The sequence below is a fragment of the Rhinatrema bivittatum genome, chromosome 6, assembly GCF_901001135.1.
Source record: "Rhinatrema bivittatum chromosome 6, aRhiBiv1.1, whole genome shotgun sequence".
NCBI lineage: Eukaryota > Metazoa > Chordata > Amphibia > Gymnophiona > Rhinatrematidae > Rhinatrema > Rhinatrema bivittatum.
In genome coordinates, this window is record NC_042620.1 from 332,467,281 (window position 1) to 332,494,826 (window position 27,546).

Consider the following 27,546-nt stretch of genomic DNA (forward strand, 5'->3'; position numbering starts at 1 on the left):
TCATGTTCTAACGCTGGGGCTTCTTCATTTTCCAATGCTGAAAAGGCATTAGGGTAACAGCAGGGAGAGAGGGCGTCTCTTCATCACAGGCCTTATTCTGCCAGAGCCCACTGTTATCAAATACCTACAGTACCTGAATTTAAACCGATGTGATATCTTGATTGATCAAATGTCGGTATATAAAAACTAATAAATAAATAAATAGTTCCAGGGTTTCTGAATCCGGGATGTTTGGCTTTTCTGTGGGAGTGGGGGGCGCAAACATAGAATGTTTCAAAGATGGGGAAACTGGATGTCTCAGAGTCACAGGTCTTGTTCTACCAAAGCCCATTGCCTGGGTTTTTGTCTCCTCTGTGGGAGTTGGGAGAGATATTCTGGATGATGCAAGAGAGAGGAGGATTTTTGATACCTGGATAATTTCTCTTTCAGGTGAATTAGTTCCTTTTTAATGGCAGACAGCTAAAGGCAAATTAGACAATCCTTAATTGCCCATATGATAGGCCTTGAGTCATAAGCACCACAATTGTAGCACTGAATAAAGGACATTTTGTTAATAGTGATTAATAAACAAGTTGTGAGGTCCTATATTATTCATTTAACCTAAGAGGGGGATATGAGAGGCCTTTAAAATCATGAGAGGTCTTGAACGAGTAGATGTGAATCGGTTATATACACTTTCGGATAATAGAAGGACTAGGGGGCATTCCATGAAGTTAGCATGGGGCACATTTAAGACTAATCGGAGAAAATTCTTTTTCACTCAACGCACAATTAAACTCTGGAATTTGTTGCCAGAGGATGTGGTTAGTGCAGTTAGTGTAGCTGTGTTTAAGAAAGGATTGGATAAGTTCTTGGAGGAGAAGTCCATTACCTGCTATTAATTAAGTTGACTTAGAAAATAGCCACCGCTATTACTAGCAACGGTAACATGGAATAGACTTAGTTTTTGGGTACTTGCCAGGTTCTTATGGCTTGGATTGGCCACGGTTGGAAACAGGTTGCTGGGCTTCATGGACCCTTGGTATGACCCAGTATGGCATGTTCTTATGTTCTTACTCATCACAGATTACAGCAGAGGATTATTCTTTGGAAATCTGCCATTTTCAGAGACAGAAAAACAGCGCAGATTACTCTGAGTACTTTTTCTCTCGTGTTATTACCTGAAGGAATCCTAGACAAGCTGAATATTTCTGAGTTGTTATCGGCTTCCTTGAGTGGCCCTCTCTGCGCTAAAAGCCTATGCACAGTATCCTTTGGAACAGGACCGATTCACGGCTAAAATAACTCAAAGACATTTCTTTGTACAGGAAAGAAGCATTCTGGCCAAAAAGCAGGGAACTGCAGTGACAGCTTTGCAAAAGATACTTTGAGAGAGAGAGAGAGAGACACAGAGAGAGAGAGAGAGAGAGAGACAGAGAGAGAGAGAGAGAGAAGGAAGCCGATAAAGAATAATCCTCTGCTGTAATCTGTGATGAGTAATCTGTGATGGATGCCTGGAATGCCCTTCCGGAGGATGTGGTGAAGACCAGAACTGTGAAGGACTTCAAAGGGGCGTGGGATAAACACTGTGGATCCATAAAGTCAAGAGGCCGCCAATGAAGAGTGGGTGACTCGCCAGAATGATGGCTACTGCCAGGAGACAATACCCTTATTCAATAAACGTACACATGCTTACTGTGACTCCAACATCGTTCTAGCTTCAACAGCAAGAGGAAATGTGGAATAAAGGATCTGCACTCACAAAGGGGGGAGTAGCTGGCTTGTTACGGCGGTTACTACCCCAAACCAAATAAGCCTGTTACTTCAATTTCTATGCATATACAGCATAGTTCTCTGCTTCAACGGCAGGGGAGAAGAAAAAACTGATACTACACACATCCAGCAGAGCTCTCTGCTTCAACGGCAGGGGAGAAGAAAAACTGATACTTCACACATATCCAGCATAACTTCAACGGCAGGGGAGAAGAAAAAAGGGTTCGCACTCACAAAGCGGGGAGTAGCTGGCTTGTTACGGCGGTTACTACCCCAAACCAAATGTGCCTGATACTTCACTTTCTATGCATATCCAGCATGGCTCTCTGCTTCAACAGCATGGGAGAAGAATAAACTGATACTTCAAGCATATCCAGCATAGCTCCCTGCTTCAACGGCAGGGGAGAAGAAAAACAACCAATAAGGGCTGTATAACATAGTCTGAGTAAAACAAATAAGCATGGGTGTAGCTTGCTTATTGCGGCGGTTACTACCCCTACTACCCCTAACTTATCAGCTAGATATTCACTTGGATGCAGCTCCATCACTGCTTTCTACATTAATGGTGGGGGTGGAAGGGAAATAGAACCAAGAGCTAAGAGAAACAGATAAGTATGAGAAAAAATGTGTGAAGCTTGCTGGGCAGACTGGATGGGCCATTTGGTCTTCTTCTGCCGTCATTTCTATGTTTCTATGAGTAAGAACATAAGAACATGCCATACTGCCTCTGTATCGCTCCATGGTGAGACCACACCTTGAATACTGTGTACAGTTCTGGTCGCTGCATCTCAAAAAAGATATAGTTATGATGGAGAAGGTACAGAGAAGGGCAACCAAAATGATAAAGGGGATGGAACAGCTCCCCTATGAGGAAAGGCTGAAGAGGTTAGGACTTTTCAGCTTGGAGAAGAGACGACTGGGGGGGGATATGATAGAGGTGTTTAAGATCATGAGAGGTCTTGAATGAGTACATGTGAATCGGTTATTTACACTTTCGGATAATAGAAGGACTAGGGGGCACTCCATGAAGTTAGCATGGGGCACATTTAAAACTAATCGGAGAAAATTCTTTTTCACTCAAAGCACAATTAAACTTTTGAATTTGCTGCCAGAGGATGTGGTTAGTGCAGTTAGTGTAGCTGTGTTTAAAAAAGGATTGGATAAGTTCTTGGAGGAGAAGTCCATCACCTGCTATTAATTAAGATGACTTACAGGCCGATACAGTAAAGTTCGCGTGAGAGCGGACTAGCATCCCCTCTCGCAGCGCGCGCACAGGCCAGTGTCCTGTGCGCGCAATACAGTAAAACAAAATATTTAAATTAGGGCCCGCGGTAAAAAGAGGCGCTACGGACACTAGCGCGTCCCTAGCGCCTCTTTTTGGACAGGAGCGGCAGCTGTCAGCGGGTTTGACAGCCAACGCTCAATTTTGCTGGCGTCGGTTCTCGAGCCCGTGAGCCGCGGGCTCATTTAAAAATTCTTTTTAATTCTTTTAACTTTTTTTTTTACTTTTAGGACCTCCGACTTAATATCGCCATGATATTAAGTCAGAGGGTGCACAGAAAAGCAGTTTTTACTACTTTTCTGTGCACTTCCCCAGCGCCGGCAGAAATTAAAGCCTACCTTTGGGCAGGCGCTAATTTCTTAAAGTAAAATGTGCAGCTTGGTTGCACATTTTACTTACTGTATCGCACGGGAATGAGTAATAGGGCCATCAACATGCATTTGCATGTTGCGGGCTCTATTAGTCTCGAGGGGTTGGATGCGCATTTTCGATACGCTATTACCCCTTACTGAATAAGGGGTAAAGCTAGCGAGTCGAAAATGCATGTCCAAATGCGGGTTAACAGTGCGCTCCACCGGAGTGCACTGTACTTTATCGGCCTGTTAGAAAATAGCCACTGCTATTACTAGTAACAGTAACATGGAATAGACTTAGTTTTTGGGTACTTGCCAGGTTCTTATGGCCTGGATTGGCCACTGTTGGAAACAGGATGCTGGGCTTGATGGACCCTTGGTCTGACCCAGTATGGCATATTCGTCTTATGTTCTTACAACTAGATGGTTTAAGAATGGAACGCAATTGAAAAGTGACCAAAAATTCAAAATTAGTTTCTTCAACAAACTATCTTCACTAAAAATACTCTCTTGTGAAAAGGGAGACAGAAGGGAATATACTTTTGAAGTGAGCAACAATGTTGGTAAAATCAGCTGCACACTCACAGTTGACGTTTTAGGTTAGTTTGTTAATTTCTATTCACTGTACTTCAGAAATACTGTACTATTTACAATATGAACTTGATAGAACAGAGAGGTATGGAGCATTATTGCAGCCTCAAATATGGATGCTCTTTTCAGTTAGTTGATAAATGATACAATTATGCCTTCTGCTGGAAAGATAGAAGAGTTGGTTAAAAAGATGGAGAAAGAAGAAGGGTTAAATCTTCCCTTTCAAATAATGTATTTGTTCTTTTTCTTTTTTGCTGTTTAGATCGAATTATTCCTCCAGCTTTCACAAGGAAACTGAAGGACGTGAATGGAATACGACATTCTTCCATTTTATTAGAGTGCAAGGTTTCCGGATCAACACCCATCGTGATTTCTTGGTATCATGAGGGAAATGAAATCGTTAGAGGAGAAAAATATTAGGCCACTTTTACAGACAATACTTGTTCTTTAAAAATAAATTCACATCTGGCATCAGACAGTGGAAATTACATATGTGAAGCTACAAATGTAGGTGGATCTGATGAATGCAGCGCAGAGTTATCTGTAAAAGGTTAGTAATACAAAGCTTGAAAAAATGTAAAGTACTTATGATAGATTTGATTACTATTTCCTTTATAGCCAAATCCAAGTATTAACTTTATTATATCTTGCATAAAACAATGGTCGCCGCATCTCAAAAAAGATATAGTTGCGATGGAGAAGGTACAGAGAAGGGAGACCAAAATGATAAAGGGGATGGAACAGCTCCCCTATGAGGAAAGACTAAAGAGGTTAGGACTTTTCAGCTTGGAGAAGAGACGGCTGAGGGGGGTATGATAGAGGTCTTTAAGAACATAAGAACATGCCATACTGGGTCAGACCAAGGGTCCATCAAGCCCAGCATCCTGTTTCCAACAGTGGCCAAACCAGGCCACAAGAACCTGGCAAGTACCCAAAAACTAAGTCTATTTCATGTAACCATTGCTAATGGCAGTGGCTATTCTCTAAGTGAACTTAATAGCAGGTAATGGACTTCTCCTCCAAGAACTTATCCAATCCTTTTTTAAACACAGCTATACTAACTGCACTAACCACATCCTCTGGCAACAAATTCCAGAGTTTGATTGTGCTTTGAGTGAAAAAGAATTTTTTTTTCTGAATCGCGCGCACAGGAGAGTGGCCTGTGTGCGCGCCGGGAGAGCGAGCGCTCGCCCGCTCTCCCGTGATTTTTACTGTATCGGCCTGAATATGTTTTGGTTTATTTTTAATTGGGATCATCACTTACAGGCCGATGCGGGAGAGCGGGCGTCTCTCCTGTGCACGCGATTCAGAAAAAAAAAAAATTCAAATTAGGGCCCGCGGTAAAAAGAGGCGCTAGGGACACTAGTGCGTCCCTAGCGCCTCTTTTTGGACAGGAGCGGCGGCTGCCAGCGAGTTTGACAGCCGACGCTCAATTTTGCCGGCGTCGATTCTCAAATCCGCTGACAGCCACGGGTTCGGAAACCGGACGCCGGCAAAATTGAGCGTCCGGTTTTCAACCCGCGAGCCATGGGCCGTTTTTTAAATTTATTTTTTTTTTATTTTTGATTATTTTTAACTTTCGGGACCTCTGACTTAATATTGCCATGATATTAAGTTGGAGGGTGCACAGAAAGCAGTTTTTACTGCTTTTCTGTGCACTTTCTCGGTGCCGGCAGAAATTATTTATTTATTTATTTTTATTTTAAAACTTTTCTATACCGTCATTAAGTTAGATAACCATCAACGCTTTGGGTAGGCGCTAATTTCTGAAAGTAAAATGTGCGGCTTGGCTGCGCATTTTACTTACTGAATCGCGCGGGAATAACTAATGGGGCCATCAACGTGCATTTGCATGCTGCGGGCGCTATTGGTTTCAGGGGGGTTGGATGCGCGTTTTCGACGCGCTATTACCCCTTACTGAATAAGGGGTAAAGCTAACGCGTCGAAAACGCGCTTCCAAACATGGGTTAACAGTGCGCTCCACCGGAACGCACTGTACTGTATCGACCTGATTGTGGGCCTACAAGCGCAAAACCAGTCCCCTGCCTCCTTCCCACCTGCAGGGCTGATCCTCCGCTCCCTCCCCAAAGCACCCCAGCTCAATGTTAAAAAAATATATATTAGGGGCCAGGAGTCGATGCCGGTCTCAATCCAGTTGCCATTTATTTTACGATATATGGTTCTCGCCAGGGCCCCCCTCCTACCATCTACCCCAATCCTTTCCCTTCCACCCCTCCGTACCTTAAATCGGGGTTTTTCTTCAGCCTGGATTATGGTAGTGACCTATCATGATCAGGCCTGGCTCTTCTGCTGTTGCTAGGCGACTGTGATGGAAGCATACGCTCCTATCGTAGCAGCCCAGCAAAGGCCGAAGCACTGGGCCCGGATCGTAGTACGATGCTACCGCGAACTGGGCTGAAGAAAAACCCCGATTTAAGGTACCGGGGCGGGGGGGGAGGGGCAGGTGCTGTGTGTAAATCTTTTCTTTGCCAAAAAAAAAGGAGATCGTCGAAGAAGAGAGATGTGCTGAGTAGCCATCTGGAAGCACCTTTAATAAGCCCGTAAACATGAGCCAATGAGCTGGACGAGTGACTTGGAGGCGAGTGTTAATAATAATTTTTATTTACAGTATATTCCACCTTTTGTGACACTTGAGTGGATTACATTCAGTTGCTGTAGGTATTTCCCTATCCTCAGAGGGCTCACAATCTAAATTTGAAAATAAACATGAATATGTGTCAGCTTCCTAACCGAAAACACTGGGCAACAAATTTTCACAAAAGTCATGTTACGGAAATGAAATTAGTCAATTCTTACACATTTCCATGTGCTAAACACGAATGTGACTGTAAAAATGCAAAATTGGCTCTAGTTTTTTTGTAATATGCAATAATATAATTACATCTTGAACTGTATGCCAATAGCTCACTGGGCAACAAATTTTCACAAAAGTCGTGTTACTGAAATGAAATTAGTCAATTCTTATAAATTTCCATGTGCTAAACACGAATGTGACTGTGAAAATGCAAAATTGGCTCTAGTTTTTGTGTAATATGCAATAATATAATTACATCTTGAAATTGTATGCTAATAGTAGGAGAGCTACGGTTAATACCGTTTGAAAAATGAAGTCATAGACTACGTCTTAGATTTCTTTGTTTGTCTCTTGTACACCTGTTCGGGAGCATCTCTGCGGAGGGTCCAGCTGTAGTCAGCCAGCATGAATATTTCAAATGCTCACCCTTTCTGACTGGGCTTCCTATAGTGCACTACCTACGTCAGCTTGCTCAGCAGCAGCATGGCAGTAGAACTGCATTGCATCAGAAAATGATGTAATACACTCTGGATGATGTGTGCATGATGGTATTATGCAATATGATGCAATATTACATCATTCTAGGCTTATTTACAGTCCTACTGGATAAATTTACACGACTAAACATAGAAAGTGAACTATATTAAATATCTTCAAAACGAGAGCCAATAAAAACTTCTCATGGTCATATTTGTGTTCAGCACATCAAGATACTACAGAGTAGGACCTTCTTAGGTCAGTAACACTTTCATTGTTGCCCAGTGAAATTAAAAATTAAACTTTTTATTCTGAAAGGAAAATATGCCTGCGTTTTCCACATCATTGATGTACTACAGGTGGTTTCACAAGCCTGGAGATTCATGAATAGACAGGGCCGGTGATTCCATTAGGTAAATTAGGCGGTCGCTTAGAGTGCCAAGATTTTGGGGGTGGAAAACTCCTTCCAAGTGTGATATCTGGAGGGATGCTGGAGCACAGCCAATGATGTCAAAAAAAGGAAGTGCCGTGCTAGAGCCACTGCCGCTGGTAGTTAAGTTGGGAGAAGGGGGAAACGGCCAAAGATTTGCCTAGGGTGCCAAATACGCTTGCACCAGCCTTGCACGTGCTGATGTCATGAGTTCAGGTATCGCTCTGGCTCCGAGTCAGCAGATAAATCCAAAACCCTGGAGCCACTAGCGGGGTTAGTTCGTGCCTCCCAGCTTTCTCTCGTCTGTGAGTTAAAATCATGGCTTTTTTACACACAGGCACATTTACCGCAGCAATAAGATGCAAAGCTCAAGATATGGTCTTGTTTTGTAACCTGATATAATCAGACCCGCAGGCTGGTCACTGTCTGGTGCTATTTGGTGACAATAGGTCCAGGAAGGCGTTCATGGGGAGCGAGTAGCAGGTGCCAGAGAGGAATGAGAAACGGGTGGAGCCCAGTTCCTTGTAGCTGGGTGGCGTAGCCGTCCTCTGAGGGGGTGACGTGGCCCAGCAAAATGCCTTTTCTGTGTACTGTCCTTGCCAGCACGGGTTCTTGGCCTGAACAGCATCAAAGCTGGGTCTCTCTAGAGGAGCCGGAAAGACAGAACAGCAGTTACAATCAGATTCTGATTACTGTAGCGGCATGAGAATTTTACATGTGCTGCAAAGTAACGCTGGGGATCTGCGCTTTCAGTTTCTATTTTATTTGTCTTGAGAATTTATCAATGTTTGTTACAACAAGAACAAAAAAAAAAGATAAGCCATTTTAATCCACTGATTTCCCCTGTTTTTGTTCTTCTTGTTCTAAACACTGATAAATTCCCAAGATAAAGACAAGAAAAGCTGAAAGTGAAGGTCCCTGAGTAGTATAAACAGCGTTTACAGTAAGTCAGAGAAATGAAAAGCAATTACAAAAATAAAAATGAAAGTAAAGTAGAATTCCAGGTTACAGGAAGTACAACAGGGATCTCACTCTGCTTCATTTCTGACCTGGTGCCAGGATCTCTCTTATTTTGTTGCGATAGCTGCGGTTTCTCCTCTATCTCTCCAGATCATACAGAAGTTTTTCCCCGCTCATTCCTTTATGGGAAGTTTTTTTATTTTCTCTGTTACGTTTGGGAAATATGTGTCTCTGATATCTCGGGCCTCAATACCGAAAGCAATCCGTTTAGGTAAGTTAGTGGATAATCCTTATCCGCCCAACTTACATGGGATATTCAGGGTTACGGCTTTACTGCTGAATGTCTACATATCTGGCGCTACTTATCTGTCTGACTCGGAGATGCATCAAGCCGCGTTAGTACTGTAACGTGTGTTATATTGCGTGTATCGCCCAATATGCACCATATTTTGCATCTCCCCGTCCAGGTTCCCACCCTTATTACAATGACCTTCTTTGCGTAAGATTTGCATGCATGAATAATGCAAATGAATGCAAAGAAGGTCATTACTTGTCAATTCAACATAAATATCTTTTCGCTGCCATCCAAGAAGGTGGTCAGCCACAACAAAATAACGACACCTGTTTGAAATGCGTTAAATGTGCGGCATGAGGCCTGGGCCCCTATGGCGGGTCCCGAGGCTCCTGCCGCACATTTAAAGCGGCAGGAAAAAAAAAATCAAGGCAAACGGGGAGGTGGAGCGGTGGTCAGTGCTGACCCCGGTCTCAACCCAGGGTCACCAGTCGAGGCGGCGGCAGTTCCCCCAAAATGTGGCAAGTCGGTCCCCAGTTTGGAAAATGGCGAGGGTGCACCTGTTTTTAAGTACAGCAGGGTGCTGGAGGGGGGGTTGGGAGTGGGGGGAGGGAAGGGGGGGGAATCGGGGCTTTTGCCGTGTGGTTCTTTTTTATTTTTTTAACATTTTGGGGGAGTTGGTGGCCCTAGGTTAAGACAGGGGTCAGCACTGACCCCCGCTCGACCTCCCCATGTGGCCATGACTATTTTTTTTTGGGGGGGGGGGCCAGTAGTCCTTTAAAACGATGGCGGTCCCTTGAGGATGGGGCCGCCATTGCGACATAGAGTCGCATACTGCATTCTCTTGTCCTGTGGTGTTTGGCCGCGAGACAAAAAAAAAACAAAACGCGCCAAACAGTCGCAGTGTTTTTTCGAGGGAGGGGTCCCCACTATCGTGGCAACACCTCCCACAAAAAAACACCGCAGCTTAGTGGCTCTAGACCCAAGTTAGACCTGCTCTATGGCAGCTCTAATTATACGATACCTTAACTGGATAAGTATAAATATCTCTACTTATTTGGCAAGGATTGCCGGATAAATAGCGCTGCCCCAATCTGCCCCCTGCCCACCCAAAAATATTCTGGCCATCTACTTAGCAGGATAAGCCTGACTCGTCCCACAAAGTAGCATTTCAATGCCGGGCTCAAATTTTGTAGTTTGCACAACACAAGAGGAAATTAAGTTATCTTACATTTGTCCATTATTGTATTGCATACTGAGTTTGGCTTCTGGGGATTTCCAGTTCTCTTTTTGGCGGAATTTTTCTATTTCTAATCTGTGATTGATTATGGCATTTTTTTTTATTAGGGCTGTGCATTCGTTTGAAACGATATAGACAACATCAACGACATTGTCCAGGCTGTTTCATTTTGGGGGGTTTTTTAACTAAATGATAGGAAAAAAAATATTTGTGTTTAGTTTTCTATTGTTTTTTTCTGTGCACTATTTGCAAACAGTACCCAATGCAGGGATCTCCAGAGACTCCCTGTCCCACTCCCCTGCCACCCCTGGAGGCAGTCGTTTCCCCAGAAAATGTAGTATTTATTTGGGGAAAAAAACAAAACGCCCCAACCATTCACATTTGTTTAAACGTAGCCCACCTCTCCATTGCTCACCCTTCTTGACCCCCAGACTTACCACTTCTCGCCTGGTGGTCTGTCAAGGGCCTGGAGCGTCTCTTCCACTCCTGGACCTGGCTGGCACCTTTTTCCAAAATGGTGCCAATGGGTCCTTTGCCCTATTATGTGCAAGGGGTTACCAAATGGCACCAGTAGCCCCTGTCACATGATATGGTAAAGAGTGGCCAGTACCAGTTTTCAAAATGGCAGCCACTGGGTCTGGGAGTGGAGAGATCACTTTCCCACACCCACTAGAGCACCAGGGAGGATTTGGTATATCTGGGGAGGTCAGGAGAGTGGGCTAGGGTGGGCAATGGGAGGGGTCGGCTCTCGGGAGGTGTATTTTTAAACAAAGAGGCAGAGTATGTGACTTGGATTTTTAAAATAAATATTACTTCTTCAGGGGTGGCAGTAGGGGGGAAGGGGTGTGTAGGACAGCAGGTCTCCAGAGAGCTCCGGGTCTGAGACTCAGGTTTTTACCATTTTGTTTTTGGTATCAGAAAATAGCACATGCTATTTTCTAAAACCAAAACCATACCAAAAAAAGGAAATGAAAAAAATGTAAAACTAATCACATAAAATGACATACAAAACAAAATGACAATTTTTGCTGTGCACACCCCTATTTTTTTTTTTTTTTATTAGAATGTCTCAATGTTTTGCATGTTTGACTGAGGGAGAGGTATTCTGTTAGCATGTATGTTTTGTATATGGATGCCAACCTACTTCTCTTTTCCAAATCTCCTAATAGGAGGTGTATTGGTGTTAGAGGTCATTGATGTCAGTGTTGAAAAGCTGAGTCTTGGATTGCATCCCCGTCTCACTCCTCACTCTTGTGTGAAGTCTGTCTGCAGGTTGTTTATTTTGACCTTACAGCCGATGGATTCATAGAATGGATAACCGCACCCTAGGGCACATAGAATGATGGGAGGTTTTTCCCTATCAAGAAAAGGGTCTGTCTCCCAAATGTATTTAGTGGGGTCAGATTTATGGGTCATGTAGAGGGTGAAGTGGATCTGGATGGAGACAGCAAAGGCAGCTTAAAAAACTCTGAACTGGTCAGAAGACACAGGTTCTCCTATGCCCTCTACTAGTGCACAATAACTAACTGATTCTATTTTTGAATCACGTATCTATCCTCTGTGCAAAAGAATCTTTCCTGCCTGAACCCGCTGGCACCACTAACTCTGCAATGCTAAGTGACATTCCATTGCATGAGAGTATTGCTCCATTCTGGATGTAGACTCCATCAAGAAGCATACGTATTTCTAAGGGAAACTGAAACCTTAAGGGCTCCGGTACACAATCCCTGTCACAATACAGGATGTATTTGGTTCTGAGGATCTCCTGGATACTGGCTCCAAGGTCAACCTAATCACTCAGAGCTTGTTTGACAGCTTCTATAGAGGGAGAGTCTACTCCGAGGATGGCTATGTGCAATATGGCCCTATGGGCATATGGAGGTATGCCTGTGGAAATAAGGGGTAAGGTCTGGCTCACCATTCATTGAGGGACGATGAAAGTGAGACACCCAGTTCTTATTTATTTATCTGATTGTTATATTCCGTTTTTCAGCACTTCAGAGCGGATTGCATTCAAGTACTCTAGTTATTTCTCTGTCCCCAGAGAGCTGACAATCTAAGTTTGTACCTTATCACTAAAATCCCAGGAGATGAATTCCTGATCAGGAATGAACTTCTAATGAGGCTGTCTCCCATTCTTGACCACGTCAATGACGTTATGTGGACTCAGATTAAGCACCATCTCCCATATGGAAGGGTTGCCCAAGGGGGGAGGTCGGTCCGTGGTTCCTGCTCCGTGGAGCACAAGGATTCCACCAGAAGAATACATTTTCAGAGGTCAGCAGATCCCACTCTTTTAGTACTCCAATACAAGGGGGCAGGGGAGGAATAGAATCATGACAATGTTATCCTTTTGAGAAAGGAGGTCAAAATCAGCATTGTTCTATATACTGTCTGGAGATCTCCTTCAGCTGACCCCCAGCTCTAAATGACCTGAGCAGAGCAAGCCCAGAGGTTCAGGAGGTAAGTTCACCTATCACCAAGAATTCACACATCCCACCCCAGAAAGATGCCCTTTCTATGTATGTCCAGTTGGCAGATACACAGACAATGCAGGTGTCACTGATGCTAAATAGTGAAAATTCACTTATTAGCAAATCCTTCTTTTGCAAGATTAAGGGCAAGATAGAACTGGATGCAGTAAAGAACAGTAATATCCTGGTAGAAGTACCTGGATAAGAAACCAACAGGCCGATACAGTACAGTGCGCTCCAACGGAGAAAAGGACTAGGAAGATATTTGCTGACAGGTCTCCAAGTCTTCTATCGCTGCCCAACTGACTGAAAACAGTTTTAAAGGTTTATACTGATGATATTATACTCCTGCCTTGTTGAAGCAAATTCATAAAAATGTGCCAGATAAATGTTGGAAGGATAAGAACATAAGAACATGCCATACTGGGTCAGACCAAGGGTCCATCAAGCCCAGCATCCTGTTTCCAACAGTGGCCAATCCAGGCCATAAGAACCTGGCAAGTACCCAAAAACTAAGTCTAAGGATTGTGGGGAGGTGGGTACAATGGGGCATATATGATGGTTTTATGTTAAAATTGTCCCGCGTTGGGAAAAAGTGTAGAAATGAATCCTTGAAATCACAAAAGTTCATGTTGAGTAGGATCCTAAAATATTCTGGCTTCATGTTCCAGTGGAAACTGTACTAAGGAATATTAATAAGTTTATCACTCAAGTTTTCTTAGCTGTGAAATGTGAAATTACAGCTAACTGGAAGAGATTATGGGGAATTTACCAAACTGGAAAAACTCACTGCCATATGGAAGAATACCATTCTATCTTGTGTGCACCTGGACAATATTTCAAGCTTGGGACAAAGACCACAATTTGGAAGATTGACCTTTGCTGTGAATTTTAGGGGATCATGGGGGTGGGGGTGAGGCTTTTAGAGTTGATGTGAATTTGTATTATCTGTATGGTCTGTTTTGAATTCTGCTTTCTGCAGAGCAGGACTGAATTATACCAGTAGAGCTAGGAAGCAATTTATGTACTCACATGTGCTGTCCAGGCAGCATGGTGGTAGGCCCAGTCCTGTGATGTATTGTATGAGGAAATCCTTGTCCCATCATGTTTGAAGGCATTGCTGGAGGCCACATGGAGTAACCAGTGAACGAAGGCAGAGAACCAGGGGCTGGTGGTGGCGCATGACTGGAGGTCATGTAATGATGGTGGTGATGCACTGATGAAGGTTTGGTTTTCTCTGGCTTCAACATAACTGGAGCAGAAAACTGAGGAACCTCCAATTAAAAAACAAAACAAAACAGAAGCTATTAGAAGAGCATTGAAGAGCCATACAAAGCAAGAGGGTTTGAGTTTGGAACCAAGATAGCACTGCACATTTGTCCATCTCAGTTTTGCGCTGAGTGTAGGGCAATGATTCTCAACCCTGTTCTGGAGGCACAATCTAACGAATCAGGTTTTCAGGTTATTCATAAATATGATCCGCAAGACTGGAGAATCAGTATACGTATATATACTGTATCTCAGGTCCTGAAAACTGAGCACAGTACTCCAGGTGAGGCCTCACCAATGACCTGTACAAGGGGATAATCACTTCCCTTTTCTTACTCAAAATTCCTCTCTCTATGCAGCCCAGCATTCTTCTGGCTTTAGCTATCGCCTTGACACACTGTATCGCCGATTTCAGATTGTTAGACACTATCACCCCCATGTCTCTCTCCTGCTCCATGCACATCAGCCCTTCACCCCCCATCGAATACAATTCTTTCAGATTTCCACAGCCCATATGCATGACTCTGCACTTCTTGGCATTGAATCTCAGCTGCTGTAATTTCAACCAGTCTTCAAGCTTCCTTAAATCCCATCTCATTCGCTCCACTCCTTCCAGTGTGTCCACTCCGTTGCAGATCTTAGTATCATCCTCAAATCCCAACACCAACCTCTCAAACCTTCCATTGTAAACGACCCATCTCTGCTCAACATGCTGGATGAGACCTTGGGGTTCAGATTGATCAACAATTGAACCTAAAAAGACACATCAACACAACTCCTCGGGGGCCCTCTGCTTTATTTCAGGTGCCTTTCAGGGCCTGCTCTCCCTGCCTCGGTGCTTGTATCTTCATCTACTATCTGGTGGAATCGCATACCAACAGCAAACACCTAGGGGCAGATTTTCAAAGGGGTACAGTTGAGAACAAGTATCTCTTTCTGATTGGATATATATTCCAATTCTTTTTCTCATAAAAGGACTTCATGTACAATGTCCTATATGAATAGCCAAGTTATATGATGCTACTAGCCATATACAGTCATGGCTATAGGCATGGCTATTTTGTAGCACATAGCAACAGATGTCCATCTGCAGTATTTTTAAACAGTCACTGACTGCATTATTGTCTGATTGAAAACAGCATATTGCATGCTATTTTATATCCTCAGCAGTTCTTTTCCATGTCCAGCATACCTCTGTCCATTGTATCTGAGTAAATATAGAAACTCTCAAGTCTTCAGGCTTTTTTTTATTGTACTAGCTCAATTTGGTATCAGATGCAGCATCAAAAATACAAGAAATCAAATAAATCATCTCCCCCATCATTCCACACTGTCAGCCTGAGCAGTACCCATCTTTATCTATCATCTCCCATGGCCACCATAGAATAAGCTTTCTTGACACAAGTGGTTTGCAGCAGACAAAGGAGACTGAACCACAGATTTTAGTTACATATGTCTCACTGGGCCCATCAAGGACATTGACATATTGGGAACACAAGGCAGCTATCTGATCAGACCTGGTCAAGGTGGCCCAGCATTTCCTGTCCTGCCCACCAACCTACATGCCTAGTGAATGAATATTCTCAATAGCAGATGACATATAGAGGTCAATATTCAAAAGCCATTTAGATGGATAACTCACAAGTTCTAGTCTGGTTTTAGGAGCTTGTTAGAAGCGAGCCTGGCTTCAGTGATAATGACTGCACATGGGATGCAGCAGCTTTTTTATTTGAACTCAGGGGCAGCCTGAGCCTTAGCACTTGTGTCTGGGGCAGAGCCACATTGGGAAAGCATGGGGAAATGTCCGCACTTTGCAGAGGATACAAAGCAAGCTGGGTCCCGGGCAGTGAATTCAAATAATTTTGCCACACTATTTTCAGTTAAGGGGATCTGCTGAAAGCACTGTTGCAGCTGCTTTGGAGGGGAGCCACATCGGTGTTGCCAGCTATAGTTTCAGTTCCCATAGTGGATTCTATGGAGGAGGCGGATATGACGGCCATTTCTGGTGAGTGGGGAAGAGGTAAGGAGCACTGACTTCCTTTCATAGATAATGACTGTCCTTTGGGTTACAACACCTTCCTCCTCAGAGTCATGTAGCCTTGGCAGCAGCTGGGCTTCAGTATCCAGGTACTTGCTCCTCGAGGACCTGAGTTGTCTATCTTGGTGCCTGCTACCATTACTTCTACCTGCTGGGAACTCCACCATTACAGCTACAAGAGTGTGAGTAATCTATCATCTACCAGTCTGTCTCACCTACAGCTCCCCATTGAAGATCTGCATCAGAGCTCCCTATACCACCATTGTGGGACGGGTCTCCTCAGCTGAGGACCCAAGACTGTTGCTGCAGGAATCTTCTCACTACTGCCACATCTGGTGAACTCTACAAGCTGTACAATAAAGACTCGCTCTGTGTTTGTGCGTCTGAGTCTAGCCCAGTACTGCAGTTCCCCACGGGGCTTCTCCCCTTGGGAATGGCCATCACTGCAGCACCTAAGAATCCACCAAACACCTCAAAACCATAACAAATACATTTCCAAAAGAGCCAATTTAGGTGCCTAACTCCCAAAACTGGGCTCCCAAGCCCTTTAAAAATTGATCCCATTCTCTACAAGTACAGGTTTCTTACCTGCTGGGTTTGGTGCAGGAAAGGTGTGTTGACACTTCCTGATGGGGAGAAGGCCATTGGCGGCAAGGCTTTCAGCATCATGTTCTGCATAATTATCTGGTGCATCTGAGCGTTTTGCATCAGCATCATCTCCACCATGTCTGAGCCAAGATCATGAAGATGAGAGTCAGCTTCAACAGTTGAGTCCATTTATAAGGTCACATATTTGGTAAGCTTAAAAGACAACAGGTTCAATGTTCAAAACATCCACATTGGGACAAAGTCCATGGGCACTTTTAACCAGCGAACTTTGTACCAATTTTTGAAAGCACAAATATTCATGGACTTTCACTTTTAAAATTTCAGTGGATACAAAACACCTATGGATACTTGCACCTGCTTTTCTGCAGGTACTTTTTTTTTTAATGGAAAATAATCAGGTCTGTATTCATCAAGGCCAGTGAGTGGAAAAGTCATCAGATAAATTTACCAGGATAAGTTTAGCAGAATATTCATTGGGAAAGGTCTCCTGCTGCTTATACTGGGCTAAACTTATCCGAGTAACTTTACCTGGATGACCTCAGCCCTACTACTGAATAGACAGTACCCTCACCGCACCTCTCTGATATTAAAATTTAAGTTCTGGGTCCAGGTGGTGACAAAGCAGATTGGGGACATGATTGCCCTGGATGAGCAGCCCCTGCAGATCATGGAGAAGGTGAGATTTACATGGCTGCTGCTGCTGCACTTCTTAGCCCCCAATTACAAAATGCTCTCCCAGGCAGGTTAAACCCGCCCAGTTGGTTTTCTTTCATACAGGAAGTGGTGCAAACGTGAAAAAGGGAGTGGAAGATGGGGCCATGAGGGAGTCCTCTTCTTTGCAAAATGGTTGCGCTAGGCAGTTAAGAACATCCTGGGGGCGGGGGGCCAAGGATGAATGCAGCAGGGGCAGGAATGAAATGGTTTAGCTTTGAAAAAAACGTATTAAATTAGTCCAATAAAAAGGCATAATCTTATATATATATATTTTGTTTTTATGTAACCTTTTATTTCTGGAAAATAATGGGACATTTTCACTGGAGCACGAAGGCTGGGCAGCAGTTCTATGAGAAGCAAAAAGCAGTGAGGGTGACCCTGCAGCAGTTCATCCAGGATGTAGGCACCAGGAGAAATTCCACCTATGCAGTGCTGCACAGGTAAGCTGAGAAACGGGGCAACCCTTCATAATTTGTCTCTAAAAAAAATTGATACAGGTTTGGATCGCCCCCTGGCGCATCATGAGAGGCTACACATGGTGCAGGTGAAATGAGTCTTGAAGCTCTTCAAGGATGCCATAGAGGATCAAATTTCTGCAAGAGCCACCCTAGGTGAGGTCATCCACATAGTCCATATCCTGGAGGAGAAGTGAGATGGTTTCTGGCAGGAACAGGGACCGGCACCACGGATGTTGCTGTTTGTGGATTCCTTACAGCATCAGATTCAAGATAGGCTCAAACCGGAAGGTCTGCCCTCTGGGAGATGCTGGTGGCTAGGGTGTTGGAATGAGAGCACCAGAGGCAAAAGGACAGTGATAACTCAGCACAAGAAAGAGTGGGCACCCCACCTAGTACTGTTGTAGAGGAATTAATTTATAATAACTCACAGAATCAAATTGTCCCCATCGAATGTCTTATGAAGAGATGTTGAAGAACCTGAATATGTACACCCTGGAGGAGAGGAGGAGCAGGGGTGATATGATACAGACCTTCAGATACCTGAAAGGTTTTAATGATCCATGGTCGTCAACAAACCTTTTCCACTGGAAACAATTTAGTAGAACTAGGGATCACGATTTGAAACTCCAGGGAGGAAGACTTAGAACTAATGTCAGGAAGTATTTCTTCACGGAGAGAGTGGTGGCTGCCTCGAATGCCCTTCCAGAGGAAGTGGTGAAGACTAAAACTGTGAAGGATTTCAAAGGGGCATGGGATAAACACTGTGGACCCATAAAGGCTAGAGGATGAGAATAAATAAAAAACCTAAACCAGCATGGAGCGGCAGTTACTACCCTTAAGAGAAACATGGGGGTAACCTGCACGGAGCGGCAGTTACTACCTTGGGAAGCTTGCTGGGCAGATTAGATGGACCTTTTTGGTCTTTTTCTGCCGTCATTACTATGTTCCTATGTAATACGTCTTTTATTGAAATGATTTAAAATTGCTTGCTATATATTTTCTTTGGACACTAGATGGTGCTCTTCTTAAACCAAATATAATACAATAGATGAAAAATACGTTTTACCTTTATAAAAGTTTTAATTAATATTTATTTTCTAATAAACTACATAATGCAGTTAAACAGTAATATTTGTATAGTTCCTTATAATATTATCTCGGGATATTTGTTACCTCTCAGCGGCGGCAGGTCCGGGCTTCCGTCCCGCTGTGCGGTGTGGCAGGCTCTGTCGGCGGCAATACGCACCGACCTTCAGCGCGCCCAAGATCCGCCCCCCTCTCTGATGTGTCGCCGGCAAAACCGGAAGTTCCTGCGTTTGCGTGGGAACCTCTGAGCATTTAAACCCCTGAGCCCAGCATAGCATTGCCTGAGCTACAGGCTTGCTTGTGCTGGTGCTCCCCCTGCGTTTCTTTGGTTCTGTGTTGTTTTGACCTCAGACTGCCTTGGACCTTCTCTGCCTGCCTCGACTATGGACTGGCTTTTGACCCCATTTATTGCTCCCTGCTCTATTTTGGTTTAGTATCTACCTTCTGCTCGCTGCCTCTTTGGACCTCGGATTGGGATATTGGACTCTGTTTGCCTGCTGCCTGTCACGACCCCGGATTGGATATTGGACTCTGTCTGCTGCCCGTCACAACCCTGGATTGGATATTGGACTCTCTGTCTGCTGCCCGTCACGACCCCGGATTGGATATTGGACTCTCTGTCTGCTGCCCGTCGCGACCCCGGATTGGATATTGGACTCTCTGTCTGCTGCCTGTCACGACCCCGGATTGGATATTGGACTCTCTGTCTGCTGCCCGTCGCGACCCCGGATTGGATATTGGACTCTGTTTGCCTGCTGCCTGTCACAACCCTGGATTGGATATTGGACTCTCTGTCTACTGCCTGTCACGACCCCGGATTGGATATTGGACTCTCTGTCTGCTGCTTGTCACGACCTTGGATTGGCTTTGGATTTTCTCTGCCGGTTGTCAGCTGGTAACCCGAGTTAAGGTAAGACTGTCGTCTTCTCAGGGATTCACTAACACGCTGCGTAACAATAATTAAGGGAAACAGAATAAAGAAAGTATTATTCCCAGGCTTCTATATCCTTAATTCTGCATCTATACTTACCATTTGAGCTTTTTCCAGTTGGCCAGACTAGATTCAGCAGGGAGTCTGCTCCACACACAGAATTTCTTCAGGGTGTTCTGCCCTCTGTCTCCTCTGATGCAATAACAGTACTTTTTATAAGTTCTCAATACCTTAAAATGCAGTTGAGAACAAGTGTCTCTTTCTGATTGGATATATGTTCCAATTCTTTTTCTCATAAAAGGACTTCATGTACAACGTCCTATATGAAAAGCCAAGTTATATGATGCTACTAGCCATATAAAGTCATGGCTATAGGCATGGCTATTTTGTAGCACATAGCAACAGATGTCCATCTGCAGTATTTTTAAACAGTCACTGACTGCATTATTGTCTGATTGAAAACAGCATATTGCATGCTATTTCATATCCTCAGCAGTTCTTTTCCATCTCCAGAATACCTCTGTCCATTGTATCTGAGTAAATATAGAAACTCTCAAGTCTTCAGCCTTTTTTTTATTGTACTAGCTCAATCTGGTACCAGATGCAGCATAAAAAATACAAGAAATCAAATAAATCATCTCCCCATCATCCCACACTGTCATGAGCAGCACCCATCTTTATCTATCATCTTCCATGGCCACCATAGAATAAGCTTTCTTGACACAAGTGGTTTGCAGCAGACAAGATTATCCTCCTTCAGCAAAGAAGACTGAACCACAGATTTTGGTTACATATGTCTCACTGGGCCCATCAAGGACATTGGCATATTGGGAACACAAGGCAGCTGTCTAATCAGACTTGGTCCAGGTGGCCCAGCATTTCCTCTCCTACCCACCAACCTACATGCCTAGTGAATGGATATTCTCAATAGCAGATGACATATAGAGGTCAATATTCAAAAGCCATTTAGATGGATAACTCACAAGTTCTACCCTGGTTTTAGGAGCTTGGTCGGTGCGAGCCTGGCTTCAGTGATAATGACTGCACATGGGATGCAGCAGTTTTTTTGAGCTCAGGGGCAGCCTGAGCCTTAGCACTTGTATCTGGGGCAGAGCCACATTGGGAAAGCATGGGGAAATGTCCGCACTTTGCAGGGGACACAAAGCAAGCTGGGTCTCGGGCAGTGAGTTCAAATAATTTTGCCACACTATTTTCAGTTAAGGAGATCTGCTGAAAGCACTGTTGCAGCTGCTTTGGAGGGGAGCCGCATCGGTGTTGCCAGTTGTGGTTTCAGTTCCCATAGTGGATTCTATGGAGGAGGTGGATATGATGGCCATTTCTGGTGAGTGGGGAAGAGGTAAAGAGCACTGACTTCGTTTCACAGTCCTGTGGAGTGCTAAGAGTACTGGCCCTTCTTGAAATAGATAATGACTGTCCTTTGGGTTGCAGCACTTTCCTCCTCAGAGTCATGTAGCCTTGGCAGCAGCTGGGCTTCAGATTTGCAGACCTTCTTGAAATGTTTGTAAGAACCATTTCTCATGGGACAAACTTTGGTCTTGAGACCAACTTGTGAAAGCCAAAGGAGGTAATTTTCAAAGTAGTTAGGTGTGTAAATGTAACATATTGTAGCAATTTTCAAAAGCCATTTACCCACGTAAAGTGCACTTATACGGGTAAATCTTATGGGCAATTCAATGGTATATATTGTATTGTAGCAATTTTCAAAAGACCCCTTACTTGAGTAAAGTGCATTTACACATGTAAAACCTAATTTTAAGCATGTAAATGCTTTTTAAAATCAGGTTCTATGGGTTCAGGATGTAGAAGTTGGGAGCGTTGGTGATATTTCCTATAAAAGGGAGACTCCTCAGAGATTAAGTTTCTAAGTATAGTTGGTTCCATTCCCTGCTTTGCTTTGCCTTGCCCAAGCTTATATCTGTATCCATTCCCTGTCACTGGTCAATATCCTGCCCAGCCTACATCTGTATCCAGTTCCAGCCCTTATTCAGTATTCCACTACTCTCCTGTTCCAGTATCCAGTCATCAGCTTCTTGCCTGTTCCAGTACTCAGATCTCTACTTCCACTCTGTCTTTGCCCACAATGTCCAGCTTGTGACTGACCTCAGTTCTAGTTTGTGCCTGCCTTGCCCAGCCTATTTCGCCCTGTCCAGCTTGTCCAATCTTATCCAGCTTGTCCAGCCTTGTCCAGCCAGTCCAAGCTTTGTCAAACCTGCCTAGCCTCATCCAGCCTGCCCTGACTCACGTCAGGTTGTTCAGCCACCAAAGCCAAGCTCTAATGCCCCCAGAACTCAAGGGCTCAACCTGTAAGGGTGGGGGATGGCTAGGCAGAAGATAAATCCCAGTCCAGTCCACTGATCCTGTACAGCTCCTGATGGAGTACATAAGATTTGCCATACCGGCTCAGACCAAAGGTCTATCAAGCCCAGTATGTTGTTTCCGACAGTGCCCAAGCCAAGACACAAGTACCTGGAAGGATCCATCCCGAGGAATAGATATATGCAGTAGATTTCCCCAAGTCCTCCTTAATAATGGGTTATGGACTTTTCCTCCAGGAACTTGTCCAAACCTTTTTAAACACAGCTACACTAATAGCTTTCACCACATCCTCTGGCAACAAATTCAAGAGCTTAATTAAGCACTGAGTAAAAAAATATTTTCTCTTATTAGTTTTTAAATGTATTACCCAGTAACTTAATTGTGTGCCCCCTAGTCTTTGTACTTTTCGAAAGAGTAAACAACTGATTAACATTTACTTGTTGCATTCCACTCATTATTTTATAGATCTCTATCATATCTCCCCTTAGCAGTCTCTTCTCCAAGCTGAAGCATCCTAACCTCTTTAGTCTTTCCTCATACAGGAATCATAGAAACATAGAAATGACGGCAGAAGACCAATAGACCCAACTAGTCTGCCCAGCAAGCTTTCACACTTATTTTCTCATACTTATCTGTTACTCTGACCACTGAGTTCAGGGCCCTTATTGGTAGTTTTTTATTCTAATTTCCTTCCACCCCCGCCATTGATGCAGAGAGCAGTGTTGGAGCTCATAGGCAAGGCTTGAAACTGGTAATGACCATCCAAAATAGCAAATTGGAGGAACCGCCGATATTCCTGCCAGATGGGAATATGCAGATATGCCTCCGTCAGATCCAGAGATGTGAGGTACTCCCCTGCTTGAACAGCCATTATGACAGAGTGTATTATTTCCATTCTGAAATGTGTGACCCGTAGATGATGGTTGATGCCCTTGAGATCCACTATGGGCTGAAACAAAATTAATGGAATATCGGCTCATATTTCACTGTGATTCAGGAATGGGAATCCATTGACCCAAAGTAATCTGGACCTATCTGTGATATAACCGAGATAGGTGACCACCTATCTCCTGCACTACCAGGTGAGCCCGCAAACCTTTATTGGGAAGAGCGTGAAGCTCCACCTCTGGAACCCACATCTTTATGAGGACCTCAAGGGCGAAAATACTGAGACCTGTGGAAGGGAAGAGACCTCGAGGAAGAACCTCCCCTATAACACTAAAAACGCCCATAGTCTTGAGAGCGACCACTCGCCTGAAAAGACCGGGCCATGGGTTTCTTGTCCTCCAGCAAACAAGGGACCTAGGACTCTCCATATTTACTTGGCAGTTTTTCAAACTCACTGCCAAATAAAAGCGAGCCTTTGAAGGGAAACTTGATAAGATTGGCCTTTGAGATAGTATCTGCTGCCTGGCTGCAATAATTGAAGCCCCCCTCCCCCCCCCCCAGTGGCAGCCATGCGAACCAAGCAACAGCCTGCATCAGCTAAAAAGGCAGTCCTCGGTTCTATTATAGGTTCAAGATCAGATACGGTGGTGGCAGAATCTTGACAAAGCACAATGTAGTCCAAGCTGTCAAAGCACAACAAGAAGCAATTTGTAAGTTCATCTTTACTACCTCAAAAGCTTGCTTCAGGATGGCCTCAATCTTTCTGAGTATCCTTCAATGCCACACCTCCATCTACCGGGATGATGGTAAGTTTCAGGACTGAACAAACCAAGGCATTCACCTTAGGGAAATGCTTGCAGATCCAAGGGATATAAACCCGCCAAAAGATGATCTCCTTTAAAGGAAGACTCAGTCTCACTCCATTCCAGATCAGTCAACTCCTGGATTGCATCTAGGAGGGGAAAGAAATAAGAAGCCTTGCGCAGGGTAACCAAAATGGGATCCTTCTTCTGCAACCCCAAGGAGTCAGGCATAGCCACTCCAAGGGTCTCCAGAGTCTGAGAGATCAAGTTCAAGAACTCATCTCTATGAAAGAAACAGAGAAGAGTTCTATAAGGCTCCAAATCTGGGGAAATCTCCCCTTCTTCAGCAGGAGAGTCACCACCATCATCATCGGTCTCATCCTGATCGACCTGCATTCAAGCCTTGTCAGACCATGCTGCATCATGGCGCTTGACCGTGGGAACAGGCAGAGAAGCACTTCTGTGCACATGGACCAACTTTAGCAGGCAGTGCTGACTCAGAAGACTGTCCCTGAAGAAAGGTCTGAAATCCCTGGAAAAATTCATCCCAGGAAAAGGAGGACGGTCCCATTCCCAGCCCCATAGGCCTAAAGTTGACATTCTGAGATCGAGTGTCTCCCAATGACATGGTCTGTGGATCGACCGACGAATGAGAAACCTTTGTCTTGCCATTCTCGGTCCCACTCTCTGCCAACCGAAGAGATGGACTATCATCAGCAAAATCAGAAAGAGCATCCAGGCGGTGCTGACATAGGCTTAATGGCTATGATGTGGCAAGCAGCACAAATAGATAGGCGCTTAGGCTTCTTAGCCGCGGGTGCCATGGTTGTAAGTGCCTAGATTATGTGCATATAAAAACCACGCCCAAAATGGATGCACACAAAAAAGTGTGCACGCATGTATACGCACCTAGGCATGCATCCAACTAGGCACTCAACTGGACATCCAGCACTGCTTGACCACACAACTGAACATGCAAGAGCGTGCCGATGGCCCACCGAGAGAAAAAGTGCGAAATCTCCTTGCAGCCTACTTCGTACCAAAAAGAGAAAAGCCTGTAGCGGGGCCTAGCCAAATGGCTGCTCAACCCACTGAGCCTGCACTACCATTTCACTTCACAAACTCCCCAGAGACATGAGTGGAATAACCAAACGCCAAGGTATTTGACCCTTTCTCCTGCTTTTCTCTGTTATCTTTCTTTTAGAAAGGTAAAACAAAACCTTTTACCTGAGCTCAGCCCTCCCAGGCTGCGAGCAGGAATGGGTCCCGGCTACAGGGGGAGAGGGCTAAAGCCTTCAACGCCAAACCTCTTTTGGCCTGCAAATGCTATTACATTTTTTTAGGTCCACACCAGTCAAGGCTACTGGATTGAGGGCACTCTACTGAGGGAGGGTTTGCAACAGTATCACCTCAGAAGGCACGCGGTGCTAGATAGATGTCTCGTCTGTCCATTATCTTCTTTTCTTCTTTTTACTCACAAGCAATCCCCCGAAGGGACATGTATGTCCACCATCTGCTGGAGATGGAGAATACTGGCGGGCTGATGTCGAGGCAGGATTATATGGCTGTGACGTCAGCTTTTGACCTCTCTATATCTGCTGGCGAGGTGCATAACCCACTTGTTGGGATTGACCTACCTGAACACTAAGGAACTGGTGTTCTCCATGGACAGCAGGATAAGTTAGCAATCTCCCTTTGGAGCTAAACATTTTCTTGTAGTTTAGCTATATTATATGACCAAGAGGCCTCACAATGCACATTCTTGTACTGTGCATGCCACACATGTGCACAAAAGCCTTCTAGGCTTTTCTTGTAAAAGCTGAGCCTGTTCTATGTCTAGAGTAATGCCAATAACATCACCACATGTGTGACTGACTTTTACTGATGTCCATGAAGGATACAGATTACAGGTAAGCAACTTTGCTTTCTTACATTCCCCACCTCTCATTTCCACTTGATGTCCTATATGTTATTTTTCTTCAACCTTTCCAATGTCCTGTAGTCCTGATGTACAAAGTAGCTTCTCCTAATTTATAATGCATATTGAGATGCAATTTGTAGACAAGGCCTATAATGTGCTTTGAGATACGGTTTAAGAAAAGTCTCTTAAAGCACTTTGGGATATGGTGTCTATGAAATTCACACTCCTTTCTTCATTAATGCAGTTTCACTTATATTTGCTGACTCTTTTTGGTACAGAGCTACATCTCAATTTCCTCAATTAATTCAGCATCAGGTCATCCCAACTCAGATGAGGTCTCACCTTCTTCAATGAGTTCAACATCAGATTGTCATGCCTCAAGCGAGGTCTCACCTTCTTTAATGCTGCCAGATCTGATGGGTGGCAGGGACTGTAGAGAAGGGATCTGCGTGATGAGAGGTTGTTGTGGAGGTAACTGCTGGATGATGGTGGCAGGCTGTTGGGGAATCTAAAAAGGAAAAGAAGACCAAAGGGCCAAATTTCTCGTTATTTGCATCCTAAGAGTTGGAATCATTCTCACTTTTCCTAGTCTACAAGGATTTCTCTTCATCTTTTGAATGCTACTCTACTGGTCTCAGAGCTATCACCATGTTCCCCAAGTTTTTGCAATACAATTCAAAATAATACACTATTTACTTCAGATCACAGAAATATCATTTACCATAAAATTGACAATTCATTGGGGGCTTCTTCCCTCTTTCCTCCTCATGCTGGCCAGGCAGAGGTTACTATTCTCCCCACTTACCCTGCAGTGACCTCCACTTCAGGCCCAGATCCCCAGCTGCCCATCAGGCCTCTACTCTCTCTCCCCATCCTCCCTTATTAAGAGAGCAGGAGAATTTCCAAGCTGGTGTTCTCTGCTTTGGCAGAAGTGACTAATATATGGGGGGGGGCCTGCGAGCTGACATACATCACAGGCCATATTGCGGCCCCTTCCCTCTTCCTGTTTGGGCAGCAAATCTAGAGAAGGAGCATCTACTATTGGGAACTGCGTGTTGGCATGTCCGGACAGTCCTCACATGGTTGTTAACCCGCTCCGTATGGGTTTCCTTTTTGGGCATCTGTAAGTGGGAAACAGGCAGGCCGAGATTGTGATGAAAGAAGGGTTTTAGACAGGCAGGACAGTTAGGTTATCCAGAAGACCAGGGGGAGCTCTAAAGGGAGTCCCAGGAGGAACACTGCCTTAAGGCAGGAAAAAAGGTAAACAAGAGTTGGCTAGGGGATTGTAAAGCAGAAAGAACAGGAAGCACAGGGCTGCTGGGAAACATGGTCTTTGTAATTTTCAAAAGAGTAAACAACCGATTAATATTTACTCATTCCACTACATTCATTATTTTATAGACCTCTATCATATCTTCCCTCAGCCATCTCTTCTCCAAGCTAAAGAGTCCTAACCTCTTTAGTCTTTCCTCATAGGGGAATCTTTCCATCCCCTTTATTCTACGCGCGTACCCCTTTGAAAATCTACCCGATAATGTATAGCAAGGTAAATGGATAGAGTGTAGTAAGTATGAGGTGCGTGCGCCATTAGCATATCCAAACCAGTGCGTAGCTAATAGCATTTATCACATGTAAATGCCATATTGATGAGGCTATTAGCTATTCCCCTCTTCTATAACATGGGATGCACACATTTTTATTCTAAAAAAATTAATGCCTGCCATTTTTTTCAACAAAGGCGGAGCCTGGGGGGAGGGGAGGGGGAGGGGATGGCATCCCGGCCTCTTGGCCTTCAGCGGACGGATTTTTCATTGAAGGGGCGGGGC

General features: G+C 44.4%; 1 protein-coding gene across 3 annotated transcripts in view; it reads right to left on the reverse strand.

The window, feature by feature from the left end:
* Window positions 1–7,455: 7,455 nt before the first annotated feature.
* The window catches only part of C6H21orf58 (chromosome 6 C21orf58 homolog), a 73,427-nt gene continuing 53,336 nt past the window's right edge, over window positions 7,456–27,546 (reverse strand). For all 3 annotated transcript variants that reach the window (XM_029607717.1, XM_029607716.1, XM_029607718.1), the window contains exons 6-9: window positions 26,114–26,228; window positions 16,562–16,701; window positions 13,699–13,940; window positions 7,456–8,343 (exon numbers count right to left, since the gene is read on the reverse strand). In XM_029607717.1, coding sequence (XP_029463577.1) covers window positions 8,328–8,343; window positions 13,699–13,940; window positions 16,562–16,701; window positions 26,114–26,228 — 513 coding nt within the window. In that variant the 3' untranslated portion in view covers window positions 7,456–8,327. The remainder of the gene's footprint in view (window positions 8,344–13,698; window positions 13,941–16,561; window positions 16,702–26,113; window positions 26,229–27,546) is intronic.